We start from the raw sequence: 16,946 nt of genomic DNA, 5'->3' as shown, positions 1-16,946 counted from the left end.
ATTGTTCGCTAGAATCAAGCAATCGACTGGAGTGTCGATTACATTTCAGGGTGTCACCATCCTTCTACTTGGAGAACTTCAGCTAAGAATTTAGTGTCCATCTGTGGGTGTCAGAGTAGGAAACTAGATTCACAAAATACATTGCTTAAAATTAATAAATGGCAGTCACACTACACTGTCAATAACTGGAAAGATAATAAGTGAACTTTATTAAAGGATTAACATCTGACTTCATATTTCCTATTGTGTTATTATCATTTGAAATCAGTTTTGTTGTCCAGTCTAGACTGTATTCTTTTTCATGTTCATTTATCTTTGTCCAGTTCCTCTTGCCAAGTCCCGTCCTAACCCAAGAGTGTTTTAGTCCCACTGAATCCTAGTTCCTGGAATGTTCACTTGGCTAGAGCTCTGCCAAGTTTTGCTGACCCTACTGAGATCCTCTGTCCTAGAAAGTACAAGTACTTTCTTGATTAGAGTGTGTATGACATCATGCAGTTTTGTTTCCCTGTTTCCATTACTTATTCTTCACCTCTGCCATAGGCTTTTCATTCTTCTGTGTAACCCTTATGTCTTTCCTCTGATGACCTTTGAAACCTAAATATCTTATGTAAGTTGTTGAAGCAATCAAACATTCCAGAAATAAATGGTTTTATTTATATTTTAAAAATACCTCGGGAAGATTTTCTTACATGTGTTAGATATAAATTATAATAGGGATGCTGTCACATTTACAAACCAGCTTAATATTTTCTGTTTGTCACTCTTCCTTCAGAGGTAAGCTTTTCCTGAATTTACTGACTGTATCACTCTTTTTCCTTTATAATTTTTAATTAATCTCTACAAATTTCCCAAGTGAAATGTTTACTTTTTTAGTTTTGAACTTTGTAAGAATGAAGTATTTTACACAAACATACCCCCAGTACAAAACTTGATTTTTCACATGGTACCACGTGCCTGCAGTTAATCCATGTTGGGATACATGGCTATAGTATAAATTATTATTGTTAATTGCTGTTTTTTGTATCACAAACAACATTTCTAGGGTTCCTTAGTGTCTCTCCTGGTATACACGTGGAAGAATTTGTCATTCGTGCTTAAGAATGGAGATGATAGGCCATAGGGCATGCATGTGTCCCATAAGTTAGTGGCAAGTTTTCTACTTTCTCATGAGCAGCATATAAGTATTGCAATAATCTCTCTACTAACATGTCACTTAGAGCTTAGGAAAACAAATTCTGGATTGCAGATACTAATGCTTATAAAGATTACTTTATAAAATAGGTGATGTTTTTCTCCCTTACAAAAGTAAGCTTGCTTTTTTTTTTTTTTTTTTTTTTTTGGTGTAATAAATTTTTAGTGTATTTGAGTAGTGAGGGAAATTTTTTAAAAAACCTAGTGCTGTTGTTTCTACCCTTCAGGGCAAAAAGTCAATCTGGAACAATTACACGTTAAATCTATAGCATGGATAGATTCCTAATTTAAATGAGAGTTGACAGAATGGAGATGTCAATTTTAGTTGTTGGATTTGGTGGAATGGGGACTTAAGCCAGGCTATAAATGTGATATTTCACTGTGCAGAGTGCAGGCACATAAGAACTTAGTATAGATTCTGAAATAATAATCCTCAGAAGTCATTATTTGCAAAATACAGAATGCCCTAGAGTGAAGATGACTATCCATTTGCCAGACGATGACTTGAAGAAGAAATCCATTTGGAGGTTCCGGGGTTTTTTCTTCTCCCTTCCCCAGCTTTAAGAGATTCTCTGTGTGGAACAAAAAGACTCAGTTTTGGCTGTAGCCTATTTTTTTTTTTTTGATCACATAACATTGTTGTTAGAAATAGAAAATGGAAAAAGAGATGGAGGATGAACAGATCTTCTAGGTCTCTTAAGGTGCCATCTGAGCTATTTCTCCTTGTCTATACTTTGCTTCCTATTTATCAATTTTGAAGAGGGATGACTGAATTTGGACAATTGCATTTTCATTCAGGCTTAGATTTCCCCTTAGACTGCCTCCATTTTGTTCTGATAAACTTCATGTTGTTCTGGGAGGTTAAAGGTAATCTCTTTGCTTTTGTCATTCCTTTACTCCTAAAGAGCTGACATTATGGTATCTTGGAGTTTAAAATATAACTCATTATCGAGAGAAATGATGTTGTAGAGCTACATGTACCTCCTTTTAAATTGGGAAACGATGTCTTATGCCTTTGTGAGGAGAAATGTATTTGCATTTCAGACGTCTTATTGATTCTCATCATGTATTACACTGCGTGAGCAAGAAAGTCCACGGTCCCTCTTTAAGAAGTCATCTCTGCAGCTTAAATTAAATACTTTTAAAGCACCATTAAACAGATAACTTAAATTCATAAAGAGCCAAATACTGAATTGGCTTTTATTATTTCAAGGCTACATTACTTGCCTGTAGAGTGATATCTACTGTCCCAGCTTTGCTAGAATCCTTCCTGAGTACTTCTGTGGGGTTCATATGTAATGTATGGCATACTTCTACTGTGTTCGTAACCTCTGTAGCCATATAGTCAGTCTTTCAGTGTGAATTGTGATGACTAAAATCATCTTGCAGGTTTTTTTTTAATGACAACAGAATGCATTACAATTCATATTACAGAGCAAATTTTTAATCTCTGGTCATATACAAAGTGTATTCACACCAATTCTTCTTCATACATGTACTTTGGATAATGATGTCCATTATATTCCACCGTTTCTAACTCCATGCCCCCTCTGCCCTATCTAGAGTTTGTCTGTTTCTCCCATTTTTCCTCTCTACCCCACTATGAATCGGCCTCCTTCTACCAGAGAAAGTACTTGGTTTTTGGGGGGATTGGCTAACTTCACTTAGGATTATCTTGTGTACTTCCATCCATTTACCTGCAAATGCAATGATTTTATTCTTTTATTGCTGAGTAATATTCCATTGTGTATGTATGCTTTTTTATCTATCTACTGCAGGGCATCTAGGTTGGTTCCACAGTTTAGCTATTCTGAATCGTGCTGCTATAAACATTGATGTGGCTGTGTCCCTGTAGTATGCCATTTTAATGTAAGTGATGGTGGGGAAAAAGGTATTAATACACTGCTAGTGGGACTGCAAATTGGTGCAGCCAATATGGAAATTCCTTGGAAAATTGGGAATGAAACCACCATTTGAACAAGCTCTTATCTTGGAACTTTTATGACACTATCATTCAATGTATAGATTTCCCTCAAACTTCCAGTTCTTTTTGGAATAAATATCAAGGACCATTTGTAAGAATAACCCATAAATGCCATTTAGGAAAATTAGAAAACAATGTACCAAACTGAAGTTAATTGTACTAGAAAAGATGACCCAGGCTTTTATCCCAAAGTTAACTTATCTCTACTTGCAGTCTTATTAAAATCTCTCTAGCCATAAAAGAAATATAAACTTTGTCTTACTGAATGATTATCAACATTTTGGATCCACAATGACTTTTTATACATGCCATAAATAGATAGCTGTTGTTAAAATGTTTAAATGATTCAGTGGACATCAACAAAATAACTTATTCCTTTTAGAATTACTTTTTTCATCAGCATCAATGACACCTTAGCATTATTACTATGTTAATGCAAATTTTGACTGGGCTTGTCTTAAAATTTTTTGATTAAAAACTCTTCTACTGTCAAGGCTCAGTGAATCATATAGCTGAAGTAATTTTAATACTCTTTATTTTTATTGAGGACCTACCTGACGCTATACACACCACTAGGGTCTCAATAATTGTGATGAACATTTTTCATAGGAGGAGACAGGTTAAATAATTATAGCCATAAAGGAAATGACCAGCATGTGCTATTAGAGACTGAAAGGGCATCTTTGAATGAAAAGGCTCTCTTGAGATGGAGAACAAAGTGGTACTCATCTTAGAAGTTGTAGAAAAGGTAAAGGCTCTGAAGAATAGGATAAGTTTAAAGTACATGGAGAACAGATTTTTGTGATTTCAGTCAATAAGAAAGAGAAGAAGCATGGGATTATAGACCTAAAAAGGGAACCAATTTTGTATGCAGACTATGAAGAGTGCTTATATATGTTGCTGTAAAGAACAGTCGATGAAGCAGGCGAGTTATAAAATGGTATTTTTTTAAGGATTGCCACAGGGTGCTGTGTAGAAAATGGAGTTGTCTTCTTTGATATAGAAGAATGAGGCTACAAATTGCTAATTAAAAAATGTTAAGCAGCTTAATATTAGTATGAATAGGAATTGGAAATTTTCAAAAACGTATACATTCTACAAAACAAGTAATCTTACAGCTTCAATGGTAGAGGCAGGCTTGGAGCCAGTGTACTTCACTTTTTTTCTGCCCATAGTACTTCAGTTACGGTTCTTCAATGTGTATTGCCTTGTCTCCGACATTCCCACTTTTCCTCATAACCTTTTCCAATGTCAGGTGCTTCTTTTGTCATAACGTGGCCATGATATTCATTTTCCTTCCATCTTGCTCACCCTTGTCCGTCACTTGGCACTACTTGAGTTTTCATACTCATTTTTTTTCCCATCCATTGGCATTTCTGGCATTAAGTTGACTCTACTGAGACTAGGTTATGATCTTTCCACCTCCCTAACTCCATGGTACTCCGTCCACCCTCTCTTTACTTTACCTGTTCCAAGTTCACAAAAATCCCCTAACTACAGTTCCCACCTCTCCCCTTTCCTTTCTGACCAAAATTGATCCTTGACCTCATCCTGACTCCCAGCTGCTATTATCATATTCTTCAGACCTTTTAATGAAGATCTGATTTCACTTCATAGGTCTTATGGACCCTTGTCAGTTATTTGAGAAACTTCTAAAATGGATGCTCACTTCAGAATCCCCCATATTGGTTTATCTCGACAAATTATTGTCTGTTTACATGTAATAATTTATAGGTCCCATAGCTTAGAATGCTTGTTTTTCTTAGAAACTGAACTCTTGTTCTTTCTACTCGAATATATTCTAATCACAATGTAAGAAAAATCCAAAGGCAGTGGATATAGGATTATTAGGTTGACTAGAATGTTAAAAACCACTACCCTGAAAGAAAACTATGACAGCCTCAGCCCATATCAATTTGTGCTGAGTGGACTCATGTACTCTTGGACACATGAGCCTTGCTACCCCGTGTGCTTTCATGACTGCATACCTGTAGGAATCCTTATTCCTTGAACGTTACGCTGGATGAAATCTTTTCCTGCTTTGTTTTTTCCCCCCACTCTTGCTCCATTTTTCACATCAGCTTTCCTCATTTGCCTCAACATGATCAATTCACTTTTACTGTTATCCCTATGGAATCTGTTGCTTCTGTACCTGTAACTACTTAAAACTTGGCTCTCCTAACTCGCTAGATGTCCTTTTTGTTGCCTTCAATAACATCTCTTTCCCGTGATTTTAGATTCTTTTTTCTTGTACCCACATTCTCACTTAGTTTCCAGTGTACCACTAGCTGATGGCTTTTTGATGTTTAGCCCCAACCGTGACTAAGCTTTGTTGAGCTTCAGACTTTCACAAAATATGAATAACATTAATTTCACAGTAATTTTTTAAAAACCTGTTGAACAGAGCTTTCAGTTAAATCACTACATACTACACTTTTGAATTAAGACATCCACTTAGAAACGGAGGGTTTTTAATAGAATAATTATTGACACAACCAGGTATTTACTTCTGTACCACCATTATCCAGGTCTTTGAAGAGCCCATAAGAAATTGAGCCCTGTCTTTTAATTTCTCTTTGGACACATGAGTGACTTGGCTGAGAAAGGTAGGCTCATGAAAATTAGGGAGTGGAGTGAGGGCAGTTTCTGAAGAATGCCTTTATACTCGGGGAGGAGCTGATGGTGGACACTTTTAAAGTATTTGGTAATTATTTTGTTCAGTGATTGTGGTCCTTCTGCCATTAGATTTTCTAACTCCTTCATTCATCTTCTACCACTCCAAAGAAATGGGCTTCAGAAGGAAAAATCTTTGCTTACCCATCAGTTAGGAAGAGTACCAGAAATCTGCATTCAGATAACAAATGAGAACTATTACAGCCTATATAAATTCGTGCTGAGTGGGCTCATGTTATGTCTTCTGGGACAGATGAGCCCTGATAATCAGTATGCTTAACAAATTCACTCTTTCATGTGAAATAGAAAGGTAAGGTTCTCCATCTTCCTCCCTGTCGGCAAAGGCTGGGGAGGATCCATGAGACCATTGAGGACTTTAAATAGACGGATAGAAATTTGTATAACACTATAGTTAAGAGGGATGTGAATAGTGGGAAGAATAGAGAGCCGTGTTGCCGGATGAGAGCAGAAAGGGGAAAAGACCGGGCTGCTGAATTCAGGCCCTAGAAACGGGTAAGGCCAAGAGGATTTTTTTTTTTTTTTAACTTTCTGTATCTTTAACACCTATTTAAAATGAGATATAAAGGTATTGTCAAACTCGTAGGCGCATCAATCCCCTCCCTGTTTTTTAAAATATATTCTAATATGTCATGACATTAGAGTGCATTATGATTCATAATACACACAGAGCACAACTTTTCATATATCTGGTTGTACACAAAGTGACACCATTTGTCGCCATACATGTGTTCAGTAGCACCTTTTTTACATTTTATGTGTTCTAACAATTTAAAAGAGCATGTATCAAAGTTTTTTTTTTTTTTTTTTTTTTTTTTTTTGTAGTTTTAGATGGACAGAATGCCTTTATTTTTGTGTGGTGCCGAGGAAGAACCCAGTGCCTCACACATGCTAGATGAGTGCTCCACCACTGAGCCACAACCCTAGTCCTTGATACATGCCTTTTTAAAAGATGTTTCTGTTACTTGGTAGACCTTTTCCTTTTTAAAATGTCTGGTGTTAACCTTCTCAGTTTCATTAGGTAGAAGTGATTTGGCAAAATTTGAAGAAATTTTTAAAAAGTGATACAAACAGAATTTATCAGCCAATACTTGAATAACCACAACTCAACCTTGGAAGACCTGAAAGAGTCTTACTTAAGACTGTAGAATTACACATAAGTATGCACAAGCAAAGTTCAAATTTTTTATGCATTTTAATATTGTAGATGAAATCAGTAGCTTTGAATTTGGGAATGACTTCATCTAAAGATTCAGTATTTTGTCTTGAGTGGTTTGGCTATTAGGAAAAAAAATAAGGTAAACACTTATGAACTTCTTGTTAAAGGAATTTATAAACGTGATTGGAGCAAAATTAGTTTTGCCTTAAATATGCCTGCAATGTATAGTTCTAGTGTTTTGAGGTATGACTTTTAATATTATTGAACTCTATTAAAACTGGAAATTTAATTTTAAACTATAAGTTGAATGAAAGATTTGTAATTACTATGTATACATCTTGGTATTTTCTAATTAAAGTTTACTAACACTCTTATTCCCATCTTTGTTTTCTTTACACAAATTCAATTTGCCAGTAATTAATGTCTTTGTGATATCTCCAAGTTTGCAATTTTCCTTTATCTGAATCACTAGTGCCAGGTTTTTAAACTTTCTTGCTTCCCAGCATATTGGGTTTTGTCAAATCCTTGGTGACTAGTAGTTTGAGAATAGCACGAACATTCTTGATTTGGCCAGGATCAGTTATTTTCTTGACATTTTGAGTTTTATGCACAAGCAGACGCTGTGCGCATTTCATAATACAGCTCACATCAAGTTTTTCTGGGTGTGTTACTGTTCGTTGGACATGTTATATAGGATCAACATTTTTTAGGGCATCTTCTTGGCAATTTGGGGGATGAAATTATTAAATGTGCAACTTATTCCTTTGTTTTTGGTAGCAGGGGTGCTGAACCACTGAGTCATCCCCAGCAGCCCCCAACCCCTGCCTTTTCTTAAATTTAGATGAGATCTTGCTGCATTACTGAGGCTTGCTTTTGAACTCTGGATACTCCTGCCTCAGCCTCCCAAGCCACTGTGATTACAGGTGTGCTTCAACACTTCATTCTCCAATTAAAAATGGGGAAAGATTTAAAAATGAACAAAAGGTGTCAGGCATATGTCCAAAGAGGATGTACAAGAGTATGAAAATATGCTTAACAGCCCTGCAAAACTAATGAAATGCTGTGAACTCTAGTCAGTCTACCATGCTGTAAAACATTAGAATTTATTACTCATGTTGTATTTTCATATGTATCATGCCTTTTTAACGTGACCATTGTTCTATTCTACTATGTGGATTTTTTAAAATGAAATTAGAAGCTTGTGCATCTTTGAATACTAAAAAATGATATCCAGCAAGTTACCTGTTAGAATACTTATATAATCTTATTCTGTGTTTACTTTCATGATAAGATACCTATTACTTCTGGCTGGGTAGAATCCTGTTATTCTTTCCAGCTTTATTATGACACCTTCTCCACGTGAGAATTCCTTCTTTAGGTTTCCGATGTTACACTTTACACGTTTTAGTACTTATTGGTTGTCTGTGTTAAGACTTCACATCTGTCTGGACCATTAGAGCTGAAAAAAACCTGGCTTCAAGTCCTCAGTCTGGTACTTAATGGATGTATGACTATAAGCATGTCATTTAATCTCCGAGTCTCTCTCTCCATCTGTCTTGGAGCCAACACTACCTGTGATAATGTTGTGGTAAAGAGTAAAAACCACCCATGTCGAGATCAGTACTCACTGGTTGATGTCTTTTCATTCCTTCCCTAACCAAGAAGACTTAGTGTGTACTACTTTGGAGTTATGCACCTACTTTTCCTGGTGCATATTGATTTTAATTAGAAAAACTTGATCAAGGTATTGACTGAAAATATTAGATTTTTAATCAGTTTGTAGTACTGACTTACTGGTTTGTTTTTTTTTTTGCAGTATATTGCCTTGTTTTCAGATACACAAAAAAATTGTATTAATTTTGTATTCACATTAGATCAATATTTTTTTACCTTTAACTATGATCTTTCAAGGTGCTTTTAAACAGATTTTTCCTAATTATGCCCCCCTGCCACTAAAAGAAATCATGGTGTAAATACTGTGTATGTGTATATATCTCTGCTTTAGACTTAAGAGTAACATTTTGTCACTTAAAGGACCAATTTTTACCCACAAGCAATATCGCCCCATAAATAATACATGGTATCAACTTGGTGCCCTTGAAGGGATAAAAAACATGCAATATACATACACAGTGGAACATTAGCCATATTATGCCTATTTGCTAGAAAATAGCAGGATAGTCTCCAGTTCTAAGTGAAATAAGCCAGTCCCCCAAAACAAAATATTTTCTGATGTGGATATGTGGAAGCTAGTCAAAAATAAGGGGGTAAAGGGGTGGGGATTCCATCAAAATAGTAGATAGCAAGGGAGACAGGATAAGAGACAAACAGTCGAATGGATCTGACCTAACTTTCCTATGTACTTATATGAATATACCACAGTGAATCTCAAGGTCATATATATCCAATGAGATATGGGTTTTAAAAAACTACATACCACATCAATAGAGTGGAGGGAAATTTCTATTGAACAACGAGTGTTAGTAGTTTTCCAGTATTGCCTCTTTAAATCACAGGTATTTTTTCAAATTGGAGCAGTTGCTACGCAATGCGTACAAAGTATTATTCCAGCTTTGTTTTCCGTGTGAACTTTTAACTCGCAATTATCCAATACCTCATCACAATACATGAGTGTTACTTACATACTCAGGACTAGATGTTAACTATAGTTTTGTCTAATTAACAATATTTAGCTTTTTGTCAAAACCTAACAATTTTCTTCCCACAAAGTTGGTAACAAAGTACATATAATATATTTATTAGGGACTGCTATCGGATGAGAATAAAAAGAAATTTGGGGATGTGAATTGTCTTTGGCATGTATTCCCACACTCACCTTGGATCACTGGGAATACTTATTTGAACCTTTTCCAAATACCTACTTGTACCTTTGTAGGACCTGACCCTGTCATTTAAATACAGTGCTGTTGTCACTAGGTGAGTTAAATGCTTAATTCACCACTGAAGAATTGTAATAACACTACTCTTCGCACCCTCACTGTTTGTGCCCTGCTACAAAAGGAAAACTACGAGGTTGAAAAGAGTTAGCTTGTAGTTTTTCTATGGGAAAATAAATCTCTTCCGTCAGTTGGCTGTGTTCTCCTAAGTTCATACTTTACATTAGAAACTGCAGAAGTCAGCTTGGAGCCCGAGATCCTCAGTAACTAAGCTGCGGCCAGTGGTGCGTAGGCACAGGAGCCAGGCTTGGGCTCCAGGTATGTGTTCTCAAAGGGAAGGTGAACTCTCTGCTGTGTTTCTTGTCATGGCTGTCTGGGTCAAATACTTGATGATGGGAACCGGAGAAGATATGTTGGACATGCATTGGAGCTAAAAACTGACAGTGATGCAGTCACAAAACAGGACTCCAACTCTCTGCCGATTCTCATCTCCAGATTACTTTTATGTAGAAAAGAAAATTGTCATTTTGAAAGAAATCCACGTATTACCTGTTGACACCTGTTCTAACTTGGGTAACAAACTGTATTTGCCCAATGAACTGTGACCTTTGGTCAGTGTCCTTTTCTTCGTCTGAAAAAATGACACTACTAATGTCTTAAGGATTAAATAAGGTAGTTTATGTAATATATTTAACACATATTACAGTGTATATTACTTATTATTCTATTATCTTAGTGATCATAGCATTCATTCTCTTCACTTGAACTTGAGACCTGAGTGTCAAAAAATGTCTAGCTGTTTTCTTCTAGTTTTATTACTGCCTGCCTTTTGAGGGAAGAATGGAAGCTTTAGTAACAGGATAAAAAGCACTTTTAGTTTGTCATTGAGTAAAGACTGTTTTTTGTGTTCATGTAATTATGTGCAGAGTAATATAATGAATTTATATTGTAACTTGAACCATAGTTGGTTTTGTTAAATAATTCTGTATTTTATTTTTAGATATTTGATTTAATGGATGCCAAAGCACGTGCTGATTGCATCAAAGAAATCGATCTCCTTAAGGTAAACAATAAACCGTGGACTACTTTGAGCGTAACTGAATGCTTAGAAGTCTGACATTTCACTTTTATCAACAAACATTTTTTTTAGATTTAAGTATGTTAAAATGTCAGCATATAGAAACATGTAGTTACCTTCTGGATATAGTATAAAATAATTTAATCAGAACCTTTGATGGAATTGCCATTTCAAAATAGGGAATAGATTATTGAGCATAAAACCATGAAGACATTGTTTCTGGATCGTTGCAACTAGACATATTTTAAATGCATTTTAGTACTTCAAGATGTGTTATATTGAGAATATGGACTAATCCGAAGGTTTATACATTTTAGAGTAACATTTGAAAATTTTTGCAGATCTACAATGGGTGAATATGAAGAGCATGTTAGAAACTCATATTTTAGTATTTCATCTACTTAAGCAGTGCAGATACACTGAAGTCTGTCATATTTCCTAGTGAAGTTTCTTAATGAAATGCTGTGGCTTAATTAGAATGTTTTTTTATATAGCCGTTGTGTTAGTGCCTTAAATCGGTGTGCTTTATCCACAAAGATAAGTCAAAACTATCCTTTTTGACTCTTGTGTTGGTTGTAGTTATTTCTTGGCCCATAAAGTAACCACTTTAAACCTCTGTACACTTTTGTTATACAAATAACAATATTCTGGAAAATATGAAGAAAATCACTTTTTGATACTAGGGCTTGAACTGAAGGTTACTTGACCACTGAGGTACATCCCCAGCCTTATTTTTGGATTTAGAGATAGGATCTCACGAGTTGCCTAGTGCCTTGCTTTTGCTGAGGCTGGCTTTGAACTTGCAATCCTTCTGCCTCAGTCTCCTGAGTCACAGGTATGGTGGCTCACGCCTATAATCCCAATCTCTTGTTGTTAATTTTGAGAAATGATTTGTCATGGGTTAACTTAGTTCAAGATTGACTGAACCAAAAGACTAAAAGTGTATATATACTGATCCATATATGAGGTTATATTTTTGTTATGGATGATTTTGTGAATCAACTCACATGGGTTCTATAAATTTGTATTATTTGAAGTAATAGTGATACTGAGATAGTGTAGTATCTAATGGTACATACTAGTTTTTTGTTTTGGTGCTGGCTACAGTTACATTAGGACCAGCCCCAACATAGGAAGAAGAAGAAATACTTTATTTACTACTAAATGCTCTTAATAAGAGTTTTCATTTTGAAGATACAATTTTTGGCACTAGGTTATTAATTTCTGGCATCTATTTATATGCCTAGTTGGCATAGCAGTACTTTTAAAAACTTTAAGTTTATAACTATTTCCAATAAAGAATATTGAAATAGGGCTAGGGATGTGGCTCAAGTGGTAGCGCGCTCGCCTGGCATGTGTGCGGCCTGGGTTCCATCCTCAGAACCACATACAAAGATGTTGTGTCTGCCGAGAACTAAAAATAAATATTAAAATATTGAAATAAAATTAATGCATATCTAGTTTTACTTTTGATGAATATATATTTAAAATTCACTAGATTGACAAACTATGCTGTCAACATTTCTATAATTTAAAAATAAATAGTAGCTAGATTATTAGAAAAGTAGAAATAACTGTTAAGGTAAAAAGCAGATAACTTTTCAATTTTTTCCTCAGCAACTCAACCATCCAAATGTAATTAAATATTATGCATCATTCATTGAAGATAATGAACTAAACATAGTTTTGGAATTAGCAGATGCTGGTGATCTATCCAGAATGATAAAGGTAAGGGTATTTTTCAAAGTTGTCTTACATTATTTTCCCCTTCAGTTGTTCGACATATTTGATACTTTAAATACCTCAGTGCGTGCTTAACATAGGGTAGATGGGTAGTGATGGTTGTGATTCTGAGGCTGGTTTACTTGGTGAAATGCACATTAGGCTCCTTTACTATCTGGAAAATCCAAAAATGGAAAAAGGCCAACAGACTGGCCTTCCCTCAGATACACTTTTGCAGCTTGACTTCTCTGAGCACCCCGTCCATCCTTGGTCCTATGTCTCTAAACATGAGGGAATAGAGGATAGAATGTTTCTAGAAGGGACTCGTCAAACACAACTTGGATGTCAGCCCCTGACTTGACTGCTTGAGATTAACTTTCTTCTCTAAGGTCATATTAATTGGCTTTACATTCAGCCAGAAGTAATAGAAACCCCAAAGTAAAGATAGTTTTAAAACTGCTGGTTCTTGAACTGGTTAAATAACTTTTCAGTGTTAATGTTCTAAAATAATGGAACCTATTTTCTAAAATTGTTGTGATGATTAATATTAATTAAGAACTTAGTTTTCTCACACATTATACAACTGTAGTTGACATATACTGTTATTCCTTCTGTCACGTAAATGTCTGGGACTAATATGGCTCAGATCTATCAAATATGTTTTCTAGCTCATCAAGTCACCCTAGGTTTGAGGAGGCAAAGAGGATTTGCTGACAATCTTGAAGCTACTCCTCAAAACTGCCACACAGCATTTTCAGCTTCATTCCCTTGGTCAGAATTAGGCTCCTAACATATTTAACTGCAAGAAAGGCTGAGTATATAGTCAGCTGTCCTCTGGCCAAATGCCTCATTAGACTTCTGTTATCATGGAAGAGGAGCTCATCAGTGTGGAAACAAGAACCAAATGAGAAAAGTAAAATCCATTTATTTACAGGTTGCTACACCAAGGGACTTTGTCTCTGCCACCAAGTCTAGTGGCTGAGTTGTGAAAGCTTTATAGAGAAGGAAAAAGACTGCAAGTGTGCCCTGATGGGGGGCCGGTGACATGGGAAAACAAAGGCAGCCTTTCTAGAAGGATCCCATCCTATGTAACTAGTTTGAAGGACACATTTGGATTGCTGTAGTTGGAAACAGGGACAGAATTAGGGAAGTTGTCAGTTATTAATCATGATTTGCCCATTTTGGGCTCCTTATTACAGATATTATTTAGTCTTTTGGAGTGTCACTGGAATTAGCAATCTGACTTCCTGAAAGTGAGTTGCAGACTGGATTTCTGAATTGTTATTGTAAAGTATAGGTTTCTTGGACAAGTCCCTGCATTTTGGGGGTTAAAGGTCTATTTTGGTATATTCTCTGGGCATTTTGAGTTGGTAAGGAAACTTAAAAAATGTTACTTCACATGTATTTTCTTATTTAATCTTCAGAAGGCTTCTGAGAGGGAAACATGAGATAAATATCATTACTAGTATATAGAAAAACTGATGTTTTTGAAATTAGCTTTGATTGAAATATCCATGTGTTTTCTTTTAAAGATTTTTTTTCACAGAATTCCTTTGAACATCAGGTAACACTTCTTTATCTTACCAGAAAAATGTTGATGTGCACAGTTTGCCTTTTTTGCTTAAGGCCCTCAGTAGTCAAGAACTGTGCTGTTGAGTGTCGGTTCAAAATCGGCCCCCTAAACACTCATGTCCTCTAAATTCTTAGTCTCCTCATCCGTAAAATGAGGACAATTTTCCAGAGTGTTTTGTAAGTTATGAAAGCACTACATACAAATAAGGTAATGTTATTCATATCAGCCCAAATGCTATGAAGCTGACATGTTTAAATTCCCATAGTTAGAAGGAATCATTTCTAACCAGTTGTCTTTTGTGTGACTATAAAACTAGCTCGACAGGCAAAAAACATGTCTTTTCGAATTGAATAAAAATGCAAAATGTCTTCCTCAGAGTGAGTGTAATTGCTTCATTAATAGGCTATTGGATTACTTTCATCTTAGAGTAAGCCCACGTGCAAAGTCTTGTGTTGATGAATACAAAATCATATGATACTGGTAATAGTGTAAACACATTTTACATTATAATGGATACTCCAGAGTACTCAAATTTTATCAAGTGTTTCTTTTTAAAAAAGTTCATTATTATACATTTACTGTGCCAGGCTTATGCCTTCTTGGAACTCACTGTCTACCAAGTAAGAATTTTACCTAAATGATTATCTGTTTTTTAAAATTCTATTTTAATAAGTTGGAGCAGTGTGGGTTGTAATGGGTGTTTATAAAAGGACTACTAAAATTAGTCTGGATTCTAGAAATGCTGTGTGACCTTGACTTAGTTAACCCAGTCTTAAAGATTGTGCTACACCCATCAAGTTGGGTTAATACTTGTATTATAGTAGTACAATGAGGATAAAGTCGTGTGTATATATGTGCACACAACTGTGCCTGTCCAAATATGTCTGGTACATATTGCCTGATTTTCTTTACATGTGATTACTACTCTTCCTTTCCCCTCCTTGTGTCATTCAAAATTTACCCTTTTTGCAGATGACCTCATATTCAATTACAGAGTGTAAGTTACCAGAATTACTTCACTTCTACTTTCCAAAGACCCCATCTTCGACATCAACCTGTATCTGTTATTCTGTTGCCCATATTACTCTCACTCAGGAGGGACTGCTGTCTCTCCACCTGTGTTCTCCATCCTCTGGGCCTGTTTTCTCAGAAACTTTAAATCTTACCTATTCTCCGTCCTGTATCTCTCTAACTTGAGCATGTTCTGAACCCCTTCCACCTACAATCAGATCATATGATCCTAAGCATGTTGACATGTATATGCACACATGTCCCTTAGTCATTTAAGAATTTTACCTTGTAGTGGGAAATTTAAATAAAAGTAAACTGAGTATGTGGTATGTCACATATTGGTAAGTGCCGTGGAGAAAAATTCAAGACGGGCATTAAGGAGTTCAGAGGGAAAACAAGTTGTCTGAGAAGGCTCTCCTGACTGTTCACCTCTGCCTTTTTGTGCAGTCTCTGCTGACCTTATTTCCAGCCCCCTGTGCAAATTTTCTCTTAAATGAAATCCAGTGAACTTTCTCTGGTCTCCTTCCACTTAATAGTATTAGACTTTTTCATTCCCTTCTTAAAATACTCGCTGACTGAGAAACAAAGTGCCTTGGTGTTCTTAACTTTCTAGAGTCTTGTCTTCTTCTTTGAGTCATTCTTTTCTTCCTGACTTTGATGGTGAAGTTATAAATGTCTGTGGCTTATTGGTTTGTTTTGCACCCACCTTTTGTAGCTGATAGGCATTGAATCCACAGGCATGAAAACTGCCTATGCTCTTGTTGATTCCCAATTTATCTTTAGCAGAAAATTCTTCTAAATTTGAATCCACATAGCTCAACATGTCTGTAAACAAATTTGAGAATCCTCCTCCAGTGTTCCCTAACTCAAGACTCAGTGCACAACTGTCCCGGAGCACACCCCAGAAGAAAGAACTGTCATTTCTCCCTCCTATTTTCAATCTATTATCCAGTTCTACATGAATGTCAAATTTCTACCCAGTTGTTTGTCCTAACAGTATAAAGTAAATCATCTCTCCCCTGCAGAGTCAGAGCCTTTTATTCATTTCCTGACATCCAGTACCCATTTCTCCATTAGTCTTTAGATGAGGTGGGGGAGCAAAGGAAACCCTTGTTTTCTTGAAAAGGGCTTCTCAGTGAAAGTGAAGATTAAAATATTCGAGAAGATTAACCAAACCTTGTGTAACACAGAAGATAAGCTCCCTGGAGGGAGGAATCTTGATCTGTTTTGTGTACTCCCCTCTCCCTAGTGCCTAGAACGGCACCTAGCACACAGTGGCTGCTCAACAAATAATTGCTTCAGACTCTAGTTGCTACTTTCTGTGTTTTGGCACATGGACGTTTCAGTTCCTTGAATCTTATTTTTCCCTTCCTACCTTGGATGTTCTCCATCCTTTGCCAAGTTTGTTTATCGTTCAGTTATTCACTTACATGTTACTTCCTCAAGCCTTTTCCTTTGATGGTTTCATGATGTAGATATCCATGACTCTTCAAGGGTATCTCAGGAATGTAATCCTGAAGTTATTCATGTCATATTTTATGTCAATAAATTAGACTTAAGGCACTCTTGAGGAGAGCAACCAAGTCCCCTTTGCTTACCAGGCCAGCCTTAATTTCTAGGGGGATGACCAGTAAGTATAT

General features: G+C 36.0%; 1 protein-coding gene across 3 annotated transcripts in view; it reads left to right on the top strand.

The window, feature by feature from the left end:
* Positions 1 to 16,946, top strand: part of Nek7 (NIMA related kinase 7) — a 125,640-nt gene that overhangs the window by 70,194 nt on the left and 38,500 nt on the right. For all 3 annotated transcript variants that reach the window (XM_076872887.1, XM_076872885.1, XM_076872886.1), the window contains 2 exons: positions 10,923 to 10,985; positions 12,618 to 12,728. In XM_076872887.1, coding sequence (XP_076729002.1) covers positions 10,923 to 10,985; positions 12,618 to 12,728 — 174 coding nt within the window. The remainder of the gene's footprint in view (positions 1 to 10,922; positions 10,986 to 12,617; positions 12,729 to 16,946) is intronic.

The sequence above is a fragment of the Callospermophilus lateralis genome, chromosome 13 (genome assembly GCF_048772815.1).
Source record: "Callospermophilus lateralis isolate mCalLat2 chromosome 13, mCalLat2.hap1, whole genome shotgun sequence".
Lineage (NCBI taxonomy): Eukaryota > Metazoa > Chordata > Mammalia > Rodentia > Sciuridae > Callospermophilus > Callospermophilus lateralis.
The sequence above is the reverse complement of the archived record's forward strand: the minus strand, read 5'-3'. Positions and strand labels throughout refer to the sequence as shown.